We start from the raw sequence: 24,622 nt of genomic DNA on the forward strand, positions 1-24,622 counted from the left end.
ATCCTCCACTGCTGTAGTTTAGGGATGTGGGCACGTTGAACGTTCAACAACTCTTTCGTGTCCACGTTCACTGAGAAATCCCCACCGGCCAATATGCAGAGAAGCCATGCGCACATGACCGTGCTGTTACACCACAGGGAACTCTGACTCAGACTCGTGACCTTGTGTCCTCTGTCCTCTACCACAGTGACAGACTCCTGAATGATGACTTCACAGCCGGCAGAAGAAGAAGGGGTGTGCCTTCCTCCTCACCTTCCCCGCTCCCTGTCACCAGCAGTGGACTCGTTTTGTGCTCTGGCTGCGCTGTCAGAATAGACGGAATGTTCGGACCATCGTCGAGTTGCCGAGGCCCAAATTCTCAGCAGCTCGACGCTCAACTCTCATACTTGCACATCTTCACTCTGACGCGTCTGATGGGCTTGAACAAATACTCCAGCAGGACTTTGTTACAAAAAAAAAAATCTCCATCTGTGAATTCTAACCAGTTCAGTATTGTGGCAAAGCTGAGCCGTTCGGCTTGTTTACCGTAAGATGTACTTGACTTCTTCTTCTTCTCCACCTCCTACTCTGTGAACATTCATCATGGTTTCCACTGAAGCCCAACCTCAGGTGTTCTCCACCTTCTCCTGCTGCCCCCGTCTCTCATCCGAGAAACTCTTTTTGAAAACAACCAAGCACACCGGCCCGCCAGCCTCTTTCTACCTCCTTGCATTTTCAAACGTCAGCTTTTGCCACAGATCTGGTCCCTGTGCTCTCCGCGTTAGTGGCCGAGTCGACAGTTGGTACGCTGGTGTGAGGGAGAAACGGTCGTGAATGTTTAGTCTGACAGACAGCGGCACTGCGGCTCGTCTACCAAGGTGAGTGGTGTCTTCCTGTCCTCAACCTTCTGCTGCCAATTGAAACCTTTTCTGATACTTGGATGGTGACTTTGCAACCTCTCTGACCCTATTGTGTGTGTATGTGGGCAGAGAGATATGGATCCATTGATACACTCCACATCTTATTCAGTGAAACGGGTTAACGAGTCAGGGGTCATGTTTGGCTGCCAGCCATGCCGGTGTGATTGTGAACGTGTCTCAAACCTGTTTTTGTTTTTTTTTGTTTTTGTTTTTCCACTCATGGAGATCTGTCCGGTGTGGACGTGTTACATTAAAGCTTGCCGAAGGTATGAATTGTTTGGAAACTGATGTGTTGTGTGAGGTGACGCGTGGCTGCTAATGAAGAGCTTTGGCATGTCGGAAGAAAAGTCTGTGCTGTGAAATGTTTGCTGGCTTTCTCGTAGGAGCCCGCTTTTCTTCTCTGTTTTTTTTTTCCCTCGACTCTTTAGTTCTTTCTTTACGTAGTACAGTAGAACGTTAGACAAATGCATTCAGTGTATATTCAAAGGGTTTACATGGAGGTTTCTCACTGTTTAGGGGAGTGTGGCTGAGGATTGAATAGTCTGTTTCACACTGTTTTTTTTTTTTTCTTCCCGTGTTTGTTTTCGTGTCAAAAATAAAAAAGGGTCATGATTTTTTTTTTCTCTTCTCTGTTTTTTCTTTTTATTTGAAGCCAAAAGTTACACATGAAATGTCAACTTTTTACACACAAAATCCCATTCATTTAGTAATAGATAGATCAGTGTCAGGAACGTATACTAACAAATTGAATGGACCAGAATAAAAGAACAACCTATATATATATTAAAATAGAAACAACAAAAAAAAAACACTAATGAAAATGTATTTACCACAATTAAACAAAATATGATAAATATCTGTTGTGCAAAAAGGGGGACATTTTTTAAAGGCAAAGTGGTGGTTTTCCTTCACCCTGTCGTGCCCAACAGCTGCTGTAAAACAGACTTTCTATGCTGGTGTAGTTTTGTGAGGAAGACGAGTTGGAGCTTTCAACTCCAGCTTTCCTCTTTGCCTCCTAATAACAGCGGTTGCAGGGAATCGTCATTAAATTCAGACACAATCACCAAACATTAACAGTGACAAAGCACAGGTGTCAAACTCTGGCCGATTGGTCCGCGAGGCCGATACTAAATTACCACTGCAGCTGGTGGCCCGCTGGTATTATCCAGCACATGCACTGCTAATACTACAAATCCCCGAATGCTCTGTTGGTATGTCCCACTTTTACATTTTGGCCTCACTGTGTGTTTGAGTTTGACACCGCTGTGAGACCTGCAGTGTGGCGCAGGCTTCTGTCATGGAGGCAACACTCCTGCACCCAGGGTTTTACTGCTGAAAGCAATCAATGAAACCGCTGGTCTGGAGCAGCCAATGAACTCCGCAATCACACTCTGAACTGAGCACTGTCCTGCGCCTGGGTCCTGTTCCTGATCCTCGTCCTGATCCTGGTTCTGATCCTGGTCAAGGGCAGCGGACTGCAGAGGACAACGTGGATTATTGTGTCCAAACAATGACAAGCAGGTAAACAAATCTAACGCCTGAGCAAAAGAACAGGCTAGCGGGTGTCCTGGGGCTCGTTCTCCAGCGTGAAGGCCGAGGCCCCCGTGAGGACATCAGTGGTGGGCATTCTCAGTCTTGGTTGGTGCGTTCCTGAGACAACCTGTTGTTTCACACTGAGTGAGAGTTAATAAATTAAGAGACTGCATTGGTTGGTAGTGTGTCAAATGAAAAAAAGGTCAAAAAAGGTTGAAAGATACCATTTTATTCTGATAAGTATTGCCTATTGTAGATGATGATGATGATGATTATCAATAATAATAATAATAATAATGAATAGTAGTTCAATATTATTATTGATTTCTAATTATTGTATTATTTTCATGTTTCATTGTTAACAGCAACAGTAATAAGAATTATTATTATTATTATTATTATTATTATTATTATTATTATTATTATTATGATTATTGTAATGTAGTGTCTGAGCTCCAGAGGGCACTAACCATCCATTTGGAATCTTGTCTTTAGTGGACGGAATGTTGCTGTGTGTCAAAGCCTCATCAAAGACCGTGACCTCAGAGGTCCGCTTTGCTGTTGGGATTCTAGAACTCTGGCCTTGTTAAAGCAGCACAGCGGCGCAACGCACGCCAGTCGACATTGGAGGACCAGAAAGAAAGAGGACGTTGGAGGACGAGAAGAAAGAGAAGGACGTTGGAAGACGAGAAGAAAGAGAAGGACATTGGAGGACGAGAAGAAAGAGAAGAAGGAGCATCGCTGCTGAAGAAGGATGGAGACGACGGGTCAACTCGGAGCCTCGAGGCCTCAACTGGGCGTGCGGCTCATCAAAAGGTCAGCGAGGTTTCCACTCATCTTGTGATTGACTTTGAAAAAATGACTTGTTGGCTCACTGTGCAATTAGAAAACAACAATCTTGGTGATGAATGTTTGTTTTTTCTCCATGCTCTTCATCAGCCTCCACAGGAGTGTTTTCTTCAGGAGGAGCCAGGAGCCCGAAGCAGCCAGACCGGAGAAGCAGGTCCGCTTCTCCCAGGACCCCCCTCAGGTCTTCCCCAGTCCGGAGCTCCAGCACCGCCACGCCCTGCGTGATCTTTGCCCCAGGCCACAGCTGGTGGTGGAGGAGGAGGAGGAGGAGGAAGCTTCACCCCGATCCACGTGCCACGGCTGCATGCCGTGGAAGAAGCTGCTGAGGCGCCGGCGAGCACAAGGGGGCGCCGGCGAGCAGCAGCAGAAGATGAGCTCTGGGGCTCGACGGTGGTGGTCCTGGAGGCGCAGCAGGAGAGAGGAGGAGGAGAAGGAGGAGAAGAAGGAGGAGGAGAAGAAGAAAGAGGAGAAGAAGAAGGAGAAGAAGGAGGACGAGGAGGAGAAGAAGAAAGAGGAGGAGAAGGAGGAGAAGAAGAAGAAAGAGGAGAAGAAGAAAGAGAAGAAGGAGGACGAGGAGGAGAAGAAGAAAGAGGAGATGGAGGAGGAGGTCAGAAAAGAATCAGCCAAGAGAATTATGTCACCAGAAAAGGACATTTTCATTTATTTTTCAGAAAAATCTTCTTTCTAACAACTCATTGTGATGCTTGTAAAATGATTTCACTTCCACAAGAAAAAAATAAATGTTCAGATTCCAAATGAAACGCTGGTCATCTTTGTTCTGGAGCTGCATCAACATCAACACTGCTACAATGAAACACTGTAGAAATAAGAACCAATAAAAATATAATTTCATGTTCCGGTGAATTCATTTCTTGTTAAAATACAAGAAAGAACCAAAGTTCGGTTCTTTTGTTGCCAGGGGAAACATTTTGATGTGCACTTCGTTGGGACCACATGGTGGCCTTGCCGACGGCAACGAGCGTCTTTTCTTTTAAATAAAGTCGGTGGTTGGACTGTGAAAAGCAGATGCCAATAAAATGAGTCCAGTGTATGTGTTTTACTGTCCTGTACTGCACACTGCTCTTCCTCTGTACTTGTCATGGTGTAATTACAAACCAGCGCATGTTTGTAATAATTGTCAGAGACTTTGTGCTCCTCTCAGCAGAAGCTCTGTAGACATGGACACTCCCACAATATGTCATGTGGTAATAGTGGCTTTAATCAAACAGGGCGGGCAGGATCCACCACTAGATGGAGCTCTCCTCTCCACTCTCCCTCAGCTCCATGGTCCAGTCAGATCTGCTGCTGGATCATCAGGACCAGCTGCTCCTCCATCAACATCACTTCCACCTGTAGAGAGAAGAAGAGACGGTAGAGTCACCACTCACAGTCCTTGAACGCATCGTCCCAGAGACGTTCACTGTTCACAGACTGTCAGTCACACGTTGCCAGTGTCAAAGATGAAGGTCATGTGACCACAATAAAGTCATGTGTGATGCTGGAGTTAGCTCAAGATAACAGCAACAGCAAAGGAAGTGACTTATTATGGGCTGGACTGAATAGGGATGAAGCATTGAAGACGTCAGGAACGACTACGGAGCCTGTGAGTTGCACCAATAATATCACAACACACACAAACACAGGAAGTGATTTGTAGTCTGATTTTGGGCCTTTTGTTGACTTCAGGACTTCTTTGCTTCTCTTTCAGTTCTTTCTTCTTGAAGTTAGTCTTGGAATACGTGCTTCCGCTGCACTCCTACCACCTTCTTGACTGAGGAGTCCACGATCTCTCTGTCTTCTGCTTGCTATTTAGTTCACTTGGTCTCCTCCATGGCCTCGGAGCTCAACATCTACATCTCCATAGAACCCAGATCCAGCCGTTCTGGTTCCAGGTGGCTCCCAAAGACCCTGACCATGCAACTGTTTTTCTAGGACGGACTCCTCCTTCTCCTTCCAGGGTGGTAGCCGCCTTGCAGGAGGTTGTTCTGATGGTTCACTTCCTCCATGCTGTGGCAAAGGAAGTTGGGATCGCTGTCAAGCTAACTGTGGATACGCCTGACAGGAAGTTGCACCGACAGCGGACTCGCCCTTCACAGTAAAAGCTCATTTAACCTGGGCTATGTGACTGGCTGACTGGCACCATCCTCCTCTCACACTGTGACTGGGAAACGTTATCAACCATCATCCACTGGTTCCAAACCAGTACTGACCTCACACTCTCCAGTTTATTGTCTCTGCTGGCCACCAGATCATCCAGCAGCTTCCCTGTTGACTCCTTCACGTGGTTCCTACTCAAGTCCAGCTCTCTGAGGTGGGAGGGGTTGGACTTCAGAGCTGAGAGCAGCCAATCCCAGCTGAGCTCTGACAACCAGCACCTCTCCAACCTGAATAAAGAAGAAATGATGGAGAGTTTTTCCAGGGTGTCATCACTCTGAAAATCAAACTCAAACGTCGACTTCAGAATCTGCAATAAAAACAGAAAAAATGTGGGAGCGAGAGAGAGGGCGAGCGAATGAGCGCTGCAATCTGGAATCTGACCACTAGATGGGAGGATTTCACCCACTGTAGCTTTAAAACCAGGTTTAGATATTTAAAACACAAACCAGTGATTGCAAATTGAATTTCCAACATCAGTGAAGTGAAAGTCATGACAACAACAACAAGAGTGATAGAAGTTGTAGAGTGAAGAGGGTGAACTGACCCCAGAGTCTCCAGTTTACAGTCTGGACTCTGCAGAAAACCACTCAGCACCTCCACTGATGAATCCTGCAAGTGGTTCTGACTCAGGTCCAGCTGTCTCAGGTGGGAGGGGTTGGACTTCAGAGCTGAGAACAGCCAATCCCAGCTGAGCTCTGACAAACTGCAGCTCCACAACCTGAATGTAGAAGAAATGATGGAGAGAGACATTCACAGTTGGCCGTGTGTGGGAGAGAGAGAGAGAGAGAGAGAGAGAGTTCTTTCTGTCAAATGGTTCCTGATGGGATCAGAGGGTGAAACTGATCAAACATTTTCTGAAATATCAAACAAAAACAACAATATGTAATAACAGCAGAATAATTCATCACTATAATGAAATATTTTCAAACGACCCCGTTTCGTCACATGACTATTAATCAGCTGTGAACTGACCACAGAGTCTCCAGTTTACAGTCTGGCCTCTGCAGGAAACCACTCAGCTCCTTCACTCCTGAATCCTGCAGCTGGATCTCACTCAGGTCCAGGTGTCTGAGGTGGGAGGGGTTGGACTTCAGAGCTGAGAGCAGCCAACCCCAGCTGAGCTCTGACAAAATGCAGTCCCACAACCTGAATAAAGAAGAAATGATGGAGAGAGAAATTCACAGTTGCGTGTGTGTTTGTGTAATTTAAAGCCAGTTTTATACATTTCTAATGGAATCAAAGTGAATTTGAACAAAGTCAATTCAAAGTGATGACAACAATCACTGCAGCAGTTGTAGAGTGAAGAGGGTGAACTGACCTCAGAGTCTCCAGTTTACAGTCTGGACTCTGCAGGAAACCACTCAGCACCTTCACTGATGAATCCTGCAGCTGGTTCCCACTCAGGTCCAGGTGTCTGAGGTGGGAGGGGTTGGACTTCAGAGCTGAGAGCAGCCAATCATAGCTTTGCTCTGACAAACTGCACTCCTCCAACCTGAAGAAAGAAGAAATGATGGAGAGAGACATTCACAGTTGGCCGTGTGTGGGAGAGAGAGAGAGAGAGAGAGAGAGTTCTTTCTGTCAAATGGTTCCTGATGGGATCAGAGGGTGAAACTGATCAAACATTTTCTGAAATATCAAACAAAAACAACAATATGTAATAACAACAGAATAATTCATCACAACAATAAAATATTTTCAAACGACCCTGTTTAGTCACATGACTATTAATCAGCTGTGAACTGACCACAGAGTCTCCAGTTTACAGTCTGGACTCTGCAGGAAACCACTCAGCTCCTTCACTCCTGAATCCTGCAGCTGGTTGTCACTCAGGTCCAGCTCTCTGAGGTGGGAGGGGTTGGACTCCAGAGCTGAGAACAGCCAATCACAGCTGAGCTTTGACAACCTGCAGCTCCACAACCTGAATGTAGAAGAAATGATGGAGAGTTTTTCCAGGGTGTCATCACTCTGAACATCAAAGTGAAATGTCGACTTCAGAATCTGCAACTAAAAAGAAAAACTTTGGTAGAGAGAGAGAGGGGGCGAGCGAATGAGTGCTGCAATCTGGAATCTGACCACTAGATGGCAGGACTTTACACTCTGTACCTTTAAAACCAGTTCCACTCATTTCAAACACAAACCAGTGATTGCAAATTTCCAACAGCAGTGAAGTGAAAGTCATGACAACAACAACAAGAATGATAGAAGTTGTAGAGTGAAGAGGGTGAACTGACCTCAGAGTCTCCAGTTTACAGTCTGGACTCTGCAGAAAACCACTCAGCACCTTCACTGATGAATCCTGCAGCTGGTTCTGACTCAGGTCCAGCTGTCTGAGGTGGGAGGGGTTGGACTTCAGAGCTGAGAACAGCCAATCACAGCTGAGCTTTGACAACCTGCAGTCCCTCAACCTGAATAAAGAAGAAATGATGGAGAGTGAAATTACTATTTCAAAGTTATTCTGTCAAAACACAATCAAATTGAAAAGGAAGAAAACTCGTATTTCATATTTTATAGGATGTGAACAAGTTTCCTTTTCGAAATGAACTCAAAGAAAATCAACCAAGTGAGAAAGAAGCTGCTGACGTCCTTCACAGTGACGGTGAAGGACGTCTGGTCCAAACTGCTCACCCTGAGCAGCTCCAAACATCACAACAACGAGACAAGATGTTGTGTGTCTGACGTTCATCTGCTGACACACTGTCCACCAGTAGAGGGCAGCAACCTACCTGAGAACTTCCAGTCTGCAGTTTGGACTCTGCAGTCCAGCACAGAGCAGCTTCACTCCAGGATCCTCCAGGTGGTTCTGATCCAGGTCCAGCAGTGTGAGGTGGGAGGGGCTGGACTGCAGAGCTGAAGACACCACTGCACAGTGAAGCTCTGAGAGTCCACTGCCAGACAGTCTGCAGTGAAGGAGACAGCAGTGAGAAGATCATCACCATGTGAGAGTGTGACAGTGACTGAAGGAGCATCAACAGCTGATCAGCTGCTTCCATCATCACAAAGGACACTAGAAGTTCTCCTGCAACAAGGAACCAAGTGGAGCTTCACACAGCAGTGAGTCAACACTGACACTGTTGCTCTGATCTGCTGCTTCAGCTCCACATGATGCTCACTGGTGAAACTGCAGCTGTGTTCACTCACTACTCATTGATTGATTGATTGTGTTGACACAAACATCTGGACTTACCTGGCCTTCCTGCAGTTCCTCACAGCTGGAATCAGTCTCAATCTTCCCTCCATGGTGGTGTTGTACTTCTCCAGGTCCAACTCCTCCAGAACCTCCTCTGACATCTGCAGCACGTAGGCCAGAGCTGAACACTGGATGTCTGAGAGTTGCTTCCCTGATCTGTTCTCTGACTGCAGGAACTCTTGGACCTCCTGATGCACTGACTGATCCTTCACCTCCAGCAGACAGTGGAAGATGTTGATGCTTCTGTCAGGAGAAACACCACCAGTGTTCATCTTCTTCAGGTTGTTGATGACCTTCTCTAAGGTTCCTGGGAGGTTGTCAGTGTGACCCAGCAGGCCTCCTAAGAGTCTCTGGTTGGATTCCAGACTGAGTCCATGGAGAAAGCGAACAAACAAGTCCAGGTGACCATTTGGACTCTTCAAGGATTTCTCCATCCTCCTCCTCAGGAACTGATCCAGGGATTCTCCAGAGTGACCATCTTCTTTCCTCTTCCTCTTGGTGTGACAGTGGAAGCAGTAGACTGCAGCCAGAAACTCCTGGACGCTCAGATGAACGAAGCAGTAGACGGTTTTGTGGAAGATCACACTCTCTCTTCTGAAGATCTCTGTACAAACTCCTGAGTACACAGAGGCGTCAGTCACACTGAGACCACACTTCTCCAGGTCTTCACTGTAGACCATGATGTTTCCACTCTCCAGATGTTCAAATGCCAGCCGGCCCAGCTTCAGAAGAAGCTCCCTGTCAGCCTCCATCAGCTCCTGTGGACCTCCTCCATACTTGTGCTGCTTCCTCTTGGTCTGGACCAGCAGGAAGTGTGAGTACATGTCAGTCAGGGTCTTGGGCAGCTCTCCTCTCTGCTCTGAGCTCAACATGCTCTCCAGAACTGTGGCAGTGATCCAGCAGAAGACCGGGATCTGACACATGATGTGGAGGCTCCTGGAGGCCTTGATGTGGGAGATGATCCTGCTGGACACATCTCCTCTATCTCTGAACCTCCTCCTGAAATACTCCTCCTTCTGGTCATCGGTGAAGCCTCGTACTTCTGTCAGCCTGTCCACACATGACGGAGGGATGTGATTGGCTGCTGCAGGTCTGGAAGTGATCCACAGCAGAGCCGAGGGAAGCAGATCTCCTCTGATCAGGTTTGTTAGCAGGACGCTGACTGACTTCTTCTGAGTGACGTCAGTCACCACCTGCTTCTTCTCAAAGTCCAGAGCCAGTCTGCTTTCATCCAGGCCGTCCAAGATGAAGAGAAGTTTGCCGACATGCAGCTGCTCTGCTGTGAGCTTCTCTAACGTTGGATGGAAAACATGGAGCAGCTCCAGAAGACTGTAGTGCTGCTCTTTGACCAAGTTGAGCTCCCTGAATGAGAGAGGAAGCACCAGATGAAGGTCCTGGTTCTCCAGGCCCTGGGCCCAGTCCAGAGTGAACTTCTGCACTGAGAAGGTTTTTCCAACCCCAGCGACGCCGTTGGTCAGCACCACTCTGAGTCTGAGTCCCTGCTGCTCAGGTGAGGCTTCAAAGATCTGGCTGCACCCGATTGGACGGTCTTGGAGGTTATTCTTGGTCTCCAGCTGCCAGACCTCATGCTGTCTGTTGACCTCCTCACTCAGTCCCTCAGTGATGTAGACCTCAGTGTAGATGCTGTTGAGGAGGGTTTGACTTCCTGCTTCTTCACCTTCAGTCACATGTTCACATATCCTCTCCAGACTGATCTTCTGCTGCTGTAGAAGCTCCTGCAGACCATCATCAACCTCTGGAGCTGAGAGAAGGTTGGAGAAGAAAACATCAGTGTGACAGTGTGAGCATCATTTCCTGTCCACAACTTGAAGCTGCTTTGATGAAGCTGCTGCTGCTGCTGCTGCCGCTGCTGTGTGACTGTTTGCTCTCAATGTCCCTCAGTGAATCTTCTCACTGGAGGTCCTGAAGGATCTCAGAGGGAGAAGTGAAGGAGGTGCAGGTGGACAGTCTTACTGTGAGCAGTCTTGGTGTGACTGGCAGGTTGCAGTGCTGATGGAGCAGTCTGGTCCCGGTATGAGCTGCTGGACACTGGGTCAGTCAGGACCTCACAGCCACCACCACTGCTGCTCCTCCTCCTCTTCCTCCTCCTGCTGCTGCTCCTCCTCCTGCTGCTGCTCCTCCTCCTCTTCCTCCTCCTGTGGAGAAGTTTGGGTTTGACTGCTCAGTGGGACAGTTTGGATGATAGTTTTTCGTCTTGAACACATTTTTCCTGTTACTGAAGTTTTGATTCTTCATTCATACTAAATTACATGAAACACCCAACAAGGTCAAGTTTAAGCTTTTATTTTGAAATGACTTGGTCAAGCTGTCTGTTCTAGAAGCACAGAGTGTCTTTTCTTCTGCAACACAAACAGTCAAATCCTTCATTTCAAAATAACTCCTGCACTGCAACTCCAGCAGCCAGTTTCCCTCTTGACTCAAACACTATGAACTGATGTGGTGATTCTACAGGAGCTCAAACAAGTTTAAAATAAGTCATTCATTCCCAACAAATGTGAACTGAAGCAGCAGCATCAGGAAGAAGACTGCAGAGGACCTCACTCCAAGTTTTCTTACTGTGTCTCAGGAGGTCCAGGTTCATTACTGAAGAGTGGAGGGAGATCTTTGGAGCAGTCACTCTTCAGAGACACCATGCTGGGCCCTGGAGACTCTGACCTTTGTCTCCGTCCCTGAAATCTGCAACACAAACATGTCTTGAGTCAAAAACATCAATCTTTCATCAACTGTCTGCTGAGAAACATTAAAGACAAACTGCTGCTCAGATTCAGGAGCTGCAGCAGCAACAGTGATGCTGCTCTTTATCTCTAGATGGTCTTCAGGAAAAGTGAAGAACTGAGAAGGAGAAGAGTCAGGACGGTCTGGGTTGCTGACCAGCTGACCAGTCCACCAGTCAACCATTCAACCAGTCCACCAGTTGACCAGTCCACCAGTTGACCAGTCAACCAGTCCACCAGTCCACCATTCAACCAGTTGACCAGTCCACCAGTCAACCAGTCCACCATTTGACCAGTCCATCAGTCAACCAGTTAAACCAGTTGACCAGTCCACCAGTTGACCAGTCCACCATTCAACCAGTTGACCAGTACACCAGTCAACCAGTACACCATTCAACCAGTTGACCAGTCCACGAGTCAACCAGTCCACCATTCAACCAGTCCACCATTCAACCAGTTGACCAGTCCACCAGTCAACCAGTCCACCATTCAACCAGTCCACCATTCAACCAGTTGACCAGTCCACCATTCAACCAGTTGACCAGTCCACCAGTCAACCAGTCCACCAGTTGACCAGTCCACCAGCCCACCAGTCCACCAGTCCACCAGTCAGAGGTCACTGGGTCATTGTCACCATGAAGGTGGTTTTCTGGACCAGTCTGGCAGGAAGATCAGAATCCCTTGACAGTCAATCAAGTGTCAATAACTGATGACTATTGACTCAATGATCCGTTCAGAGTCAATATGAAACTGACTTTATTCTTCCAATCTTCATGAGATCAAACTGCTAGTTCACACCATTATTATTCACAATGCTATAGTCATAATAGTAATAGATTAGTAATAATCTATTATTATTCTGAGGCCTCAGGGTAAAATCACAAAATATTTCCTGCTCAGCAGACAAGCCAGTGGAGATCCTCCTCCTCCTCCTCCTCCTCCTCCTCCTCCTCCTCCTGCTGCTGCTGCTGCTGCTGCTACACTGAGGACTCACATTATTAAACTGAGAGAAAGAAAAACACTTACAATGATTTTAAAAATCACAATACTGAAAGCAATGATTTCTGATCTGCCTCACAGTTTTCAGTCAGTGATGGTGTCTGTGACCAGAGTTTTCTTACCGTGTCTCAGGAGGTCCAGGTTCATTACTGAAGAATAGAGGGAGATCTTTGGAGCGGTCACTCTTCAGAGACACCATGCTGGGCCCTGGAGACTCTGACCTTTGTCTCCGTCCCTGAAATCTGCAACACAAACATGTCTTGAGTCAAAAACATCAATCTTTCATCAACTGTCTGCTGAGAAACATTAAAGACAAACTGCTGCTCAGATTCAGGAGCTGCAGCAGCAACAGTGATGCTGCTCTTTATCTCTAGATGGTCTTCAGGAAAAGTGAAGAACTGAGAAGGAGAAGAGTCAGGACGGTCTGGGTTGCTGACCAGCTGACCAGTCCACCAGTCAACCAGTCAACCAGTCCACCAGTTGACCAGTCCACCAGTTGACCAGTCAACCAGTCCACCAGTCCACCATTCAACCAGTTGACCAGTCCACCAGTCAACCAGTCCACCATTTGACCAGTCCATCAGTCAACCAGTTAAACCAGTTGACCAGTCCACCAGTTGACCAGTCCACCAGTCAACCAGTCGACCAGTCCACCAGTCCACCAGTTGACCAGTCCACCAGTCCACCAGTCCACCAGTTGACCAGTCCACCATTTGACCAGTCCATCAGTCAACCAGTTAAACCAGTCCACCAGTTGACCAGTCCACCAGTCAACCAGTCCACCAGTCCACCATTCAACCAGTCCACCAGTCAACCAGTCCACCATTCAACCAGTTGACCAGTACACCAGTCAACCAGTACACCATTCAACCAGTTGACCAGTCCACGAGTCAACCAGTCCACCATTCAACCAGTCCACCATTCAACCAGTTGACCAGTCCACCAGTCAACCAGTTAAACCAGTTGACTAGTCCACCAGTTGACCAGTCCACCAGTCAACCAGTCCACCAGTCCACCAGTCAGAGGTCACTGGGTCATTGTCACCATGAAGGTGGTTTTCTGGACCAGTCTGGCAGGAAGATCAGAATCCCTTGACAGTCAATCAAGTGTCAATAACTGATGACTATTGACTCAATGATCCGTTCAGAGTCAATATGAAACTGACTTTATTCTTCCAATCTTCATGAGATCAAACTGCTAGTTCACACCATTATTATTCACAATGCTATAGTCATAATAGTAATAGATTAGTAATAATCTATTATTATTCTGAGGCCTCAGGGTAAAATCACAAAATATTTCCTGCTCAGCAGACAAGGCAGTGGAGATCCTCCTCCTCCTCCTCCTCCTCCTCCTCCTCCTCCTCCTCCTCCTGCTGCTGCTGCTGCTGCTGCTACACTGAGGACTCACATTATTAAACTGAGAGAAAGAAAAACACTTACAATGATTTTAAAAATCACAATACTGAAAGCAATGATTTCTGATCTGCCTCACAGTTTTCAGTCAGTGGTGGTGTCTGTGACCAGAGTTTTCTTACTGTGTCTCAGGAGGTCCAGGTTCATTACTGAAGAATAGAGGGAGATCTTTGGAGCGGTCACTCTTCAGAGACACCATGCTGGGCCCTGGAGACTCTGGTCTGACTTCTCCATTCATCTCCTGAACTGGAGTCAGTCTGAGGTGAAACACAGCAGTTCTACTGTCAGCTCAGAACACAGTGCAGAACTTCACTGCAGTGGGAGAGTGCAGGACAGGAGCCAGCAGACACTGGAGTTCTGCTCCTCTGACCACACCAGGCATTATGATCATCACTGGGCACAATGACAACAACACACTGAGTTGCTTTACTCTGAACTAGACTTCACATGAAGATTTTAGCAAGATTCCCTGTTGTCACTGGATGCTTCCACTAGAGGGCAGTACTGCACCACCCCAGGAGACTCCTCACTCAGTTTCAGAACATTCTGATGGAGCCATTCAAAATAAAGCACCTTAAATGATGGGAATTCCTGGTTGTCACTTGATGATTCTCCTTCAGGGTGGTAGGGCTCAGAAGTCTGATTCTGTTCACTATCATCAGACTTAAAGTCTATTATTGATGGCACTTTATCTCTGATGAGAGAGAACCTGGAGAGCAGCCAGCAGACACATGGAGAACATGCAAAGTCCACGCAGAAGGTCCCAGGTGCGGAATTGAACCCACAACCTTCTTGCTGTGAGACACACCTCTGGATTTTACATTTTAAGGCTTTTGCTATTTTTTTATTTTTATTCATTTACAAAAAAAAAAAAAAAGCATTTTAGCTCAATAGCTTCTAGGTCATGTGACCAAATGACTCAAAATCAGTGTAGAATCATAGTACTCCACCTGCTGCATGAGACACACCTGTTGTCCCCCGCCCCCCCTCATTTTCCTATCGTTCCTATTTGTAATTTGAAAATATGAGCATTTTACCTGAATATCTATTCGGTCATGTGACATTATTAATCATAAGCAGTGTGGTAAAACAGATTATCTGCTTTAATTATTCCACACTTTTATTTTGAAACAGGAAGACAGAACACGCTGTAGTGTTCTTCGCCGTGTGTTTACTGTAATGTCTGCAATACGGGTGCACTTGAAATGAGTGGCTGGCCCACTTGGTGGGGTAGAAGCGGTCCATTCCCGGATGTCAGTCGAATCTCCAACTTGAAACTCATTTCACCGCGGTGGAGGACTCGGGGTTTTTCCTTTAGTTTGTATTCATTTTAATCGTCACAATGAATAATTTTCCATTATTGGCGATGTTTTCTACTCTGCTCACTCTGAACTTTAACAGAACTTCCTTTTACCTTTTACCCGATGGCGATGTTGACTTCTTCTCTCTCGCTCTCTCTGCCCCCCCAAACAACACACCCACCACTCCCTCTTTCTTTCTCTCGGCCAAACCCCAACGCCACAGATGTTATATTGATAAATATGTACTTTCCACTTTTTAAACTTTGTACTCTTGTAAACCGTATATTTAACTCGCCACTTTCTACTTTTTAAATTCTTTTTCCTTGACACTTTAGTTCCTCTTATTTCAGTCACGTTGCCACGGCCACATTTCAGTGCAGTCTTTTTCCGGAGCGAATGTCAGTCGAATCTCCAACTTGAAACTCATTTCCCCGCGGTGCTGTGTCATGTGTCATGTGACAAATACAATCTTTGATCGTTAGCGGCTTAACGGGGCCACTTTTGGCCGCTGGAAAAGGAGATCATAGCAAAGAAGAACTCACCCGACCGCTTCACTTTGACTTCTGCTCAAACTGCGTCAACACAAAATGGAGTCTGACTGATAACTTTGACTTTCGGTTTCTATTCCCGCCTCTTGATGGCTGCTCCTCCCACTGGAGGTGGAAGTTTTCCAAGCACAGACTGGCGAGGTGTCTCTCATAAAGTGGCCAGTGCTCATCAACACTGACTGTCGTCACTGATTCAGATTTCAGGGCTTTTATTTCAACAACTGTCTCACATCACAACAAGTGACAGTTGTTGCGATGTGAGACAGTCGTCAAATGTCTCCATTGCGCCAGTAGAGGGCGATGTGGTTCTGTGTCATAAAGTGTCTGAACTCCAGAGGGCCCTCACGACCATTTTCCATACCCGCTTCGTCCCGAGCTCAGGGTCACGTGGGTCTGCTGGAGCCCCTCCCAGCTGTCACTGGGTGAAGTTGACACTCTGGACAAGTGGCCAGTTCATCACAGGGCCTCATAGAGACAAACAAACATTCACACTCACATGCACACCTATGGACAATTTAGTTGGTCCTTGAGAAGATCCATCAGGTGGGGCTGACCCTGAACCCTGGCAAGTGTGAATGGGCACGGCAGGAGACAAAGTATCTGGGGTACCGGCTGGGAAGAGGAGAGATCCGTCCACAAGTGGATAAGGTGGAAGCCATCGAGAACTGCCCTCGACCCAGTACCAAGAAGGAGGTCCGGTCTTTCCTGGGGTTAGTCGGCTGGTATCGAAGGTTTGTTCCCCAGTTTGCCACGATAGCAGCCCCACTCACAGCTCTAACTTGCAAAGACCAACCCAATCCTGTCACCTGGACTGACGAATGTGAGGAAGCTTTCAAAACGCTGACAACCCAGCTATGTGCATCTCCTGCCCTAAGATCTCCTGACTTCAGCCAAAAGATTCCTGGTTCAGGTCGATGCCTCAGCAGTCGGCCTTGGAGCGGTTTTGGCACAAGGAGACCCTGGGGAGGAACGTCCCATACTGTACCTGAACCGGAAGATGCAGCCTCGTGAAACCAGATGTTCGACTGTGGAGAAAGAGGGATTGGCCATCAAATGGGCTCTGGAGAGCCTACGTTATTATTTACTAGGACGAGAGTTTGATCTGGAGACTGACCATCGAGCACTCACCTGGATTAACTCCATGAAGGATCATAACAGTCGCCTGACTCGATGGTACCTCTTGCTCCAACCCTATAGATTCATGATCCGGCACAGGTCGGGCAAAGCCAATGTGGTTGCCGATTACCTGTCCAGGCTGGCACATTCCCAGCCTCTGAGAGAAGAGGGATGATGTGACGGCGCACACTCACTCCCAGTGTGTGGCGCACCGGATAAAACACACATGTACACACACACACTAGTTTTTCCTCAGCTTGTTTTCTATTTCTAAATCATGTTAACGATTCCTTTCTTCTGGTCCCTGTAATGCTGTAAGCCCCACGCGCGTACATACATTTACTTGCATGCAATGCACCACTTCCGCAGGTGTCACCCATCAAACAGATGCAAAGGATTCCCCAGCATTATATGCAGTCCCTGGGCGGTGGCCTGTTCTTATGTGATCGGGTTTTTGGGGTTTTTGATGTTTACATAAGACCATTGTACGGTTGACATTTCAGTTTTATGTTGGTAAACTATATTGTAAGATGCTTATTGTTGATTTAACTGCATAATTTGCGTTGATTGACTAATTGCTTGGTCACCTGGCTCAGGGGAGGAGCTTGGTGGCTGTTCTGGCAGTAGCAGAAGAGTGTTGAGCTGCGGTGAGCTAAAGCAGAGCTCCTCAGCTGTATATGTTTTTGCCTGTATGTCTTGAATTTTTTTCAGATATTGTTCAAGCTTTGAATAAATTCCAAGCAACTCCTCGACTACGCCTTCTTTCCATTTGTTTTTTTTAGTCCTTCACAGATCCCACGTAACACATTATATTGTACCTAACCTCATATTAATATTTTGTGGGAATTCCTGGTTGTCACTTGATGATTCTCCTTCAAGGTGGTAGGGCTCAGAAGTCTGATTCTGTTCACTATCATCAGACTTAAAGTCTATTATTGATGGCACTTTATCTCTGATGAGAGAGAACCTGGAGAGAAGTCAGCAGACACATGGAGGATGGTTGCTCCTCCCACGGGAGGTGGAAGCTCTCCAAGCAAAGATTGGCGAGGTGTCTCTAATAAAGTGGCCAGTGCTCATCAACACTGACTGTCGTCACTGATTCAGGGCTTTTATTTCAACAACTGTCTCACATCACAACCAAACTAACAGCCACAGTGCGAGTGGACGCTGTGACGCTCAACTGCAGCTCATCCTACGGCCAGTGGAGGGCGATGTGGTTCAGTGTAATGTAGTGTCTGAGTTCCAGAGGGCACTAACCATACATCATACAGTAAAGCTGAGTGTCCCCTCATGATGTCACAACACAGTGAGTGACAAGTCAGCTGAGGTTGTTGTGGAGGGAGAGTCTACGGTGCAGGAAGCCACAAAGCTGGGAAGTCATCTGCTGACCCCTGCTGGTCAAACCTGATACTGCTGTCATGTCAAGTTCAGGACGTTTCATAAAGATTTGACTATAAAGTGAATCCACTGATTATTGGCTACAAAACTTTGCTTTCATCAGGGAGTTTGAAGAGCTGCTCTGATTGAACTAACTACTGAAGTTTGTAGAAAAGTGTCAACACAAAGACGAGTGCAGCAGAGGCCCCGCCCCCTGCTGGCCATTCCATGTCAGTGGCATCTAAGGTGGGATTTGGAATCTTGTCTTAAGTGGACGGAATGTTGCTGTGTGTCAAAGCCTCATCAAAGACCGTGACCTCAGAGGTCCGCTTTGCTGTTGGGATTCTAGAACTCTGGCCTTGTTAAAGCAGCACAGCGGCGCAACGCACGCCAGTCGACATTGGAGGACGAGAAAGAAAGAGGACGTTGGAGGACGAGAAGAAAGAGAAGGACGTTGGAGGACGAGAAGAAAGAGAAGGACATTGGAGGACGAGAAGAAAGAGAAGAAGGAGCATTGCTGCTGAAGAAGGATGGAGACGACGGGTCAACTCGGAGCCTCGAGGCCTCAACTAGGCGTGCGGCTCATCAAAAGGTCAGCGAGGTTTCCACTCATCTTGTGATTGACTTTGAAAAAATGACTTGTTGGCTCACTGTGCAATTAGAAAACAACAATCTTGGTGATGAATGTTTGCTTTTTCTCCATGCTCTTCATCAGCCTCCACAGGAGTGTTTTCTTCAGGAGGAGCCAGGAGCCCGAAGCAGCCAGACCGGAGAAGCAGGTCCGCTTCTCCCAGGACCCCCCTCAGGTCTTCCCCAGTCCGGAGCTCCAGCACCGCCACGCCCTGCGTGATCTTTGCCCCAGGCCACAGCTGGTGGTGGAGGAGGAGGAGGAGGAGGAAGCTTCACCCCGATCCACGTGCCACGGCTGCATGCCGTGGAAGAAGCTGCTGAGGCGCCGGCGAGCACAAGGGGGCGCCGGCGAGCAGCAGCAGAAGATGAGCTCTGGGGCTCGACGGTGGTGGTCCTGGAGGCGCAGCAGGAGAGAGGAGGAGAAGAAGGAGGAGAAGAAGGAGGAGGAGAAGAAGAAAGAGGAGAAGAAGAAGGAGAAGAAGGAGGACGAGGAGGAGAAGAAGAAGAAAGAGGAGAAGAAGAAAGAGAAGAAGGAGGACGAGGAGGAGAAGAAGAAAGAGGAGGAGAAGGAGGAGAAGAAGAAGAAAGAGGAGAAGAAGAAAGAGAAGAAGGAGGACGAGGAGGAGAAGAAGAAAGAGGAGATGGAGGAGGAGGTCAGAAAAGAATCAGCCAAGAGAATTATGTCACCAGAAAAGGACATTTTCATTTATTTTTCAGAAAAATCTTCTTTCTAACAACTCATTGTGATGCTTGTAAAATGATTTCACTTCCACAAGAAAAAAATAAATGTTCAGATTCCAAATGAAACGCTGGTCATCTTTGTTCTGGAGCTGCATCAACATCAACACTGCTACAATGAAACACTGTAGAAATAAGAACCAATCAGAATGAAGTGCGTGTGTAATATTCAGTCCAGTTGATGAGGTGGATGTTCACCTGGAGAATATTGAGATATATTTTATATGATACAAACGTATGTGTTACGGATGACAAGCAGGTAAACAAATCTAACGCCTGAGCAAAAGAACAGGCTAGCGGGTGTCCTGGGGCTCGTTCTCCAGCGTGAAGGCCGAGGCCCCCGTGAGGACATCAGTGGTGGGCATTCTCAGTCTTGGTTGGTGCGTTCCTGAGACAACCTGTTGTTTCACGCTGAGTGAGAGTTAATAAATTAAGAGACTGTATTGTCATTATCAAACTAAAATAAAAGTCATTTTACAATATTACGGTTGAAAAACACTATTTTATTCTAATAAGTATTGCCTATTGTAGATGATGATGATGATGATGATGATTATCAATAATAATAATAATAATAATAATAATAATAATAATAATAATGAATAGTAGTTCAATATTATTATTGATTTCAAATTATTGTATTATTTTCATGTTTCATTGTTAACAACAACAGCAACATTAATAAGAATTATTATTATTATTATTATTATTATTATTATTATTATTATTGCCACCAGACGGCTGGTGGTGGCGGCGGTGCTGTTTCTGAGACGCGTCTGAAAGGCGCGTTTCTCCAAACTCTGTGACGTCACGCCAGTCTGCGCTTTGACCCGCTGGATGTTCTACCGAGGAGGAAGAGGTGGCGGCGCGCCGGAAGGCTACAGCAGGATCGACCCCAAAAAAGGAGCAGCAATCGGAATAAGAAAGCAACTTGCTTTTCTGCCGCGACCCGTCGCCAGTTCGGCCAGTCAAAGGGCTTTGCAAACTTGTGTTTCCTGTCGCAAGTTGAAGTGAAGCATCTCGGGCCCTTCTCAACTTAGCTGACGTTAGCCTAGCAGCAGGCCCAGCTACGTGCTAACTAGCGTTGGAGATTACTTTTCACTTGGAAAAACAACACAAGGTAAGTTTGGGAGGCGATTGTCGAGACGGTTATTCGTCGGTGTTGTCAAAAACGTGTAAAGTGTGAATTGTTGCCGCCTTGTCCTGCCGGAAACGGAGTTGTCGTTTGACATTTACGCTGTTGTGTTTACGTAGCAATCGTAGCTAAAAAAAAACCGCACAACTTGCTAGCCGTGGCTAAGTTGCCTGGTTTCCGGTGGGCTCCCCTTCGGGGGGAAAAAAAAAGCAGAAGACGCAACTAATTTGCCTCTACTCGTATTTGTCTTTGTGTTGCGACGCTGCGTGACAAACGTACACGGGTTTGCGACGTGGAAACCGATGCGTTCGGCATGCAGCCGGAGTGCGCAGTTGCAAAAGCGATGCGGGGCAGCTAATGAGCTCGGTTCAATTCCACTTCGGAGTTTGACGTTTCGTTCTCGCGACGCAAATGGAATGCAAACGCAGACTTGAAGTGTGAGCGTATTCGCAGACCGTTATCTCAACGCCAAGAGCGGCGATTTAACTGTTTGGCGGGGGGAATTATATATATAAATACATATTTTGATATATTTTTTGCATACGTTTTATAGTGTGGATAATTCGTCTGTTCCGTTGTGTCCAAACTTTGGCGGCGTTTCCCGACCGGGAGTCCAGAACCGAAAGTCAGGAATCCGGTGTGTGTGTGTGTGTGTGTGTGTGTGTGTGTGTGTGTGTGTGTGTGTGTGTGTGTGTGTGTGTGTGTGTGTGTGTGTGTGATGTAGTTTGTTCGTGGTTTAATTTCTCCAGTCCGACCGTTTACACCAGCAGTCAACAGTTTGGACGCACCTGTTTCTTTACTGTGTCGACTGCTTTCTACACCGTCGATGCACACTGAAGACATTAAATATATGAGTAATGTATGGTGGATTAATGTGGCAAAAGAAAGTGTGTCATGTTATGTGCTTCATATGTGGGGTGGCTGCTCTAGATCATCTAAACTGTGAAACCTGTTTTTTTGTTGTTGTTTAATACATATTCCATATGTGTTTGTTTATAGTTTTGATGCCTTTGTGGGACAATCTGCAATGTAATGTAGTCGTGAAAATGAAAGAAAACCATCAAGTCTGTAGTATGAATATAGAAGTAAATATATATTCTGTTATTTTTCTCTTTGCCAGGAATGAGTTATGACCTCTGTGGTTGTGTCAGATGGTGGAGGGAATATAGTGGAGTATGTCACCGTGGTGGAGGAGAGCCAGCAGGTAAGTGTCAACCAGTGACTACTACTACTACTACTACTAATACTGCTACTGGTCATACCTTTTATTTGTAAAAACTTTTCAGAAAACTCATACACTTTGCAAGAGCGTTAAAATAATACAATGGGTGCATAAGATCATAACTACAAGTAAATCAGAGTGTAGAGAGTGCATCAAATTACAGCAATCCATCAAATGTAATAGAAGCAGTGGTGACGTCGGACAACCTCCATCACTGACAGCGCAGTGGAATGTATGTTGTGGCTTCCCAGGTGCATGAGAACAGCAGCTTGACCAGCGGGTGGGAATGTGCTCCTCATAATTCCCCCCCGGCGTGTTTCCTTTGTGCAAACGCATCGGAAGTGCTGGGAATTTTTTCCCCAGCGATAATCGACTTGGACTTGATGAGCGTCCACGTTGAATTGGTGACGGCTGCGCATGCTGCCCCTTGTCAGGGTTCCTCACCAGCCCCCATTCACCCATGAAGCAGGGTGCAGTTTTAGTTTTAATTTAATTTTTCTCTTCTGAAAATCAATGACAACTTTTTTGTTGTTGTTGTTGAACAAACGTGAATAAGTCGATGTTTTCCTCAGACAGAGACTTGTGTAGATGCATTTAATACCTGTTAATGTGCAGAATACAAGTAAGGTTTAGACTGTGTCCCTTTTATTGGCTTAAATGCACCCGTCTGATTTTTTACTAACCAATAAAAACAATGCTCAATGTGCCCTCCGGGGGGCGTCGGCGACATCACATTTCTCACCCCCTTCTCAAAATGTTCCAAGTGTGAGCAGCAACCTGGCGAGGAGGAGGACCAGGAGGAGGAGGAGATTGAGGCGGTGATCGTGGGGGAGGAGGAAGTGGAGGAGGAAGAGGAGGAGGAGGAGGAGGAGGGTGTGGTGCTGCAAGATGACGGCTGCCCCGCCGTCATTGTGGAGGAGGTGGCCAGCGCCCAGGTGGAGGAGTGCTACTCAGCCCAGGTCCTGGTCTACGACGACGAGACCTACCTGATGCAGGACGTGGCCGAGGAGCAGGAGGTGGTGACGGAGGTGGCGGAGACGGGTGAGTGAGCGAGCAGCACCAGAAACCTGCGCTGAGGAAACCCAGTCTGGAGCATTTGGCTTGAATTACGAGTTTTTTTTACACCGCCGCTCAAAAGCTGGGACGCACCTGAACCATAAATGGCATTTGCGATGATATCGCGATAGGACAGAACGAGATTTTCTAACTGCTAAGACTGCGATTTGATTGACGGGAGTTCCGGTCACGTGACTTTGCGAGCGGCACGAAGCAAAGCAAAGCAGCCAGTGGGCGGAGTCGACGCTGCGACGAGCTGGACGGACGGAGCGACAAGGAGAAGAAGCTCTTCCTGGTTGACACCACCTGGTGGCCGTAGTGTAGCAAAACAGCGTCGGGAGAGAGAAAACAAATAAATGCCTAACAAACTACCGAAGCACGCTGTTAGCGTGTTAGCATCGGTTGAATGAAGCTGTCGCTGTTTTGTGCTTTGTGTGGACTCAAAGAAAATCATTCTAAGCCCGATTAAGAAAAAACCAAAACACTGGTAGATAAATAAAGGCTCTTTCATGTTAATGCATGCTTCATTTAGCTTAACATTAGCCTAGCCAATAAAAAAATAACAATTTGTGTATAATAAATCTGATATGTTTATTATAATACATAGAATTTTTTGTTTGTTTGTGGAAAAACACATCAGAGAAAGATAAAAAAAAAAAATTCGCAAATTGAATCGCAATATTGAGGGGAAAAAAAAATCGCAATTCGATTATTTTCCATCATCGTTCAGCCCTGGTAGATCCACACTGAAGACATCAACTATATGAGCAAGCTATGATGTGGATTCATGTGGCAAAAGATTCATTAGGTTCTATACGACTGATGGGCCGGAGCAGTGGAGTGTTTTGGCGACCCAGAATAAAATCTATCCTGGAAAGTGTAGAAAACATGAATGTCAATGCAAAATGAAGCAAAGCAAAAGTTGCAACCAAGTCAGTGTCTCTGAAGCCCCACCAGGCTGTTTAGCTCGTAGAACCTCCCACAACCACCAGGAACCATCTAGAACCTCCTAGAACCATCCAGAACCACCAGGGTGTTCAGCTCTTTATTGAAATGACAGTGACGACACTGCAGACATGGAGGAGATGCAGCTGGTTTATCGGTCACCTCTGCTGTTGATTCTCTTCTCTTTGCAGCCACGCAGGTCTTTTCCTCTGGGCTTTCATAAACCTCTGATTCTCACTCAGTCAATAATCCATCAGGGGGGGTCGTTCCACTCTGCAGCAGTAGGTAGTAGCTTTGTTGTGACGCGAGCCTGCCCTCTGGTGGCAGCGACGAGGCTCGGCCGCTCAGCCCCCGGCCTACAGGAAGCAGGAAGGGAGGAACGGGCCGGGCCGCCCGTGCGAGCGGACGACCAGGAGGAAGTCAACGTTTGAAAGCGTTGACGCTCTCACGCACGCACGTCAGTGTTTCTGCAGGTCACACGACTTTTATGTGTGTGTGTGTGTGTGTGTGTGTGTGTGTGTGTGTGTGTGTGTGTGTGTGTGTGTGTGTGTGTTTGTTCCGCAGTGGAGATGTCGGCTCACGACATGGTGTGCTTTGACAAGACGTTTGAAGCGGCCGAGGCCCTCCTGCACATGGAGTCTCCTGGAGGACTGCACAGTGAGCGCAGCACAGGTAAACACCGTCGGTTCCGGCACCGGCCCGAGCGGTCGCGGCTCTGCTGGCGGCGCTCAGTGTTTGTGTTGCAGTGGCGGATAGCTGTGATGTTTGATGACCTGCTGT

At 47.0% G+C, this 24,622-nt stretch overlaps 5 protein-coding genes across 56 annotated transcripts in view; 4 read left to right on the forward strand and 1 right to left on the reverse strand.

Moving 5' to 3' along the window:
* Positions 1-1,516, forward strand: part of mgarpa (mitochondria localized glutamic acid rich protein a) — a 27,908-nt gene extending 26,392 nt beyond the window's left edge. For all 48 annotated transcript variants that reach the window (XM_076016558.1, XM_076016578.1, XM_076016587.1 and 45 more), the window contains one exon: positions 188-1,516. Coding sequence is in view for 1 of the 48 variants with exons in the window: in XM_076016555.1 (XP_075872670.1) it covers positions 188-190 (3 nt within the window). In the remaining 47 variants the exon portion in view is untranslated. The remainder of the gene's footprint in view (positions 1-187) is intronic.
* On the reverse strand, positions 1,299-15,873 carry LOC142882062 (NLR family CARD domain-containing protein 3-like). 5 transcript variants are annotated; one of them, XM_076016534.1, is made up of 14 exons: positions 15,618-15,869; positions 13,897-14,031; positions 12,482-12,601; positions 11,203-11,322; positions 10,600-10,781; positions 8,623-10,387; positions 8,162-8,335; positions 7,670-7,843; positions 7,183-7,356; positions 6,757-6,930; positions 6,411-6,584; positions 5,983-6,156; positions 5,492-5,665; positions 1,299-4,631 (listed from the first exon to the last, which is right to left on the reverse strand). In XM_076016534.1, exons 2-14 carry the CDS (start codon positions 14,010-14,012, stop codon positions 4,622-4,624), a joined length of 3,531 nt encoding a protein of 1,176 aa, XP_075872649.1. In that variant the 5' UTR covers positions 14,013-14,031; positions 15,618-15,869; the 3' UTR covers positions 1,299-4,621. The 5 variants fall into 5 exon arrangements, with proteins under 5 accessions (XP_075872649.1, XP_075872651.1, XP_075872650.1 ...); XM_076016536.1 differs by having other exon boundaries at positions 1,299-4,624; positions 5,482-5,665; positions 8,623-10,381; positions 10,600-10,718; positions 15,618-15,866; XM_076016535.1 differs by having other exon boundaries at positions 1,299-4,624; positions 5,482-5,665; positions 8,623-10,381; positions 15,618-15,866.
* Positions 3,083-4,042, forward strand: LOC142882081 (uncharacterized). Its single transcript, XM_076016616.1, has 2 exons — positions 3,083-3,248; positions 3,372-4,042. Exons 1-2 carry the CDS (start codon positions 3,187-3,189, stop codon positions 3,967-3,969), a joined length of 660 nt encoding a protein of 219 aa, XP_075872731.1. The 5' UTR covers positions 3,083-3,186; the 3' UTR covers positions 3,970-4,042.
* A 2,274-nt stretch (positions 15,874-18,147) lies between the features above and the next one.
* On the forward strand, positions 18,148-19,553 carry LOC142882080 (uncharacterized). Its single transcript, XM_076016615.1, has 2 exons — positions 18,148-18,708; positions 18,832-19,553. Exons 1-2 carry the CDS (start codon positions 18,647-18,649, stop codon positions 19,478-19,480), a joined length of 711 nt encoding a protein of 236 aa, XP_075872730.1. The 5' UTR covers positions 18,148-18,646; the 3' UTR covers positions 19,481-19,553.
* Positions 19,554-20,299: 746 nt separating this feature from the next.
* Positions 20,300-24,622, forward strand: part of elf2a (E74-like factor 2a (ets domain transcription factor)) — a 9,256-nt gene continuing 4,933 nt past the window's right edge. The window contains exons 1-4 of the mRNA XM_076016527.1: positions 20,300-20,604; positions 21,740-21,823; positions 22,606-22,882; positions 24,407-24,514. Of these exons, the coding sequence (XP_075872642.1) occupies positions 21,749-21,823; positions 22,606-22,882; positions 24,407-24,514 (460 nt within the window). The 5' untranslated portion in view covers positions 20,300-20,604; positions 21,740-21,748. The remainder of the gene's footprint in view (positions 20,605-21,739; positions 21,824-22,605; positions 22,883-24,406; positions 24,515-24,622) is intronic.

Source organism: Nelusetta ayraudi, unplaced genomic scaffold (assembly GCF_046127955.1).
Source record: "Nelusetta ayraudi isolate G7.1 ecotype Tasmania unplaced genomic scaffold, CSIRO-AGI_Nayr_v1 ptg000230l, whole genome shotgun sequence".
Lineage (NCBI taxonomy): Eukaryota > Metazoa > Chordata > Actinopteri > Tetraodontiformes > Monacanthidae > Nelusetta > Nelusetta ayraudi.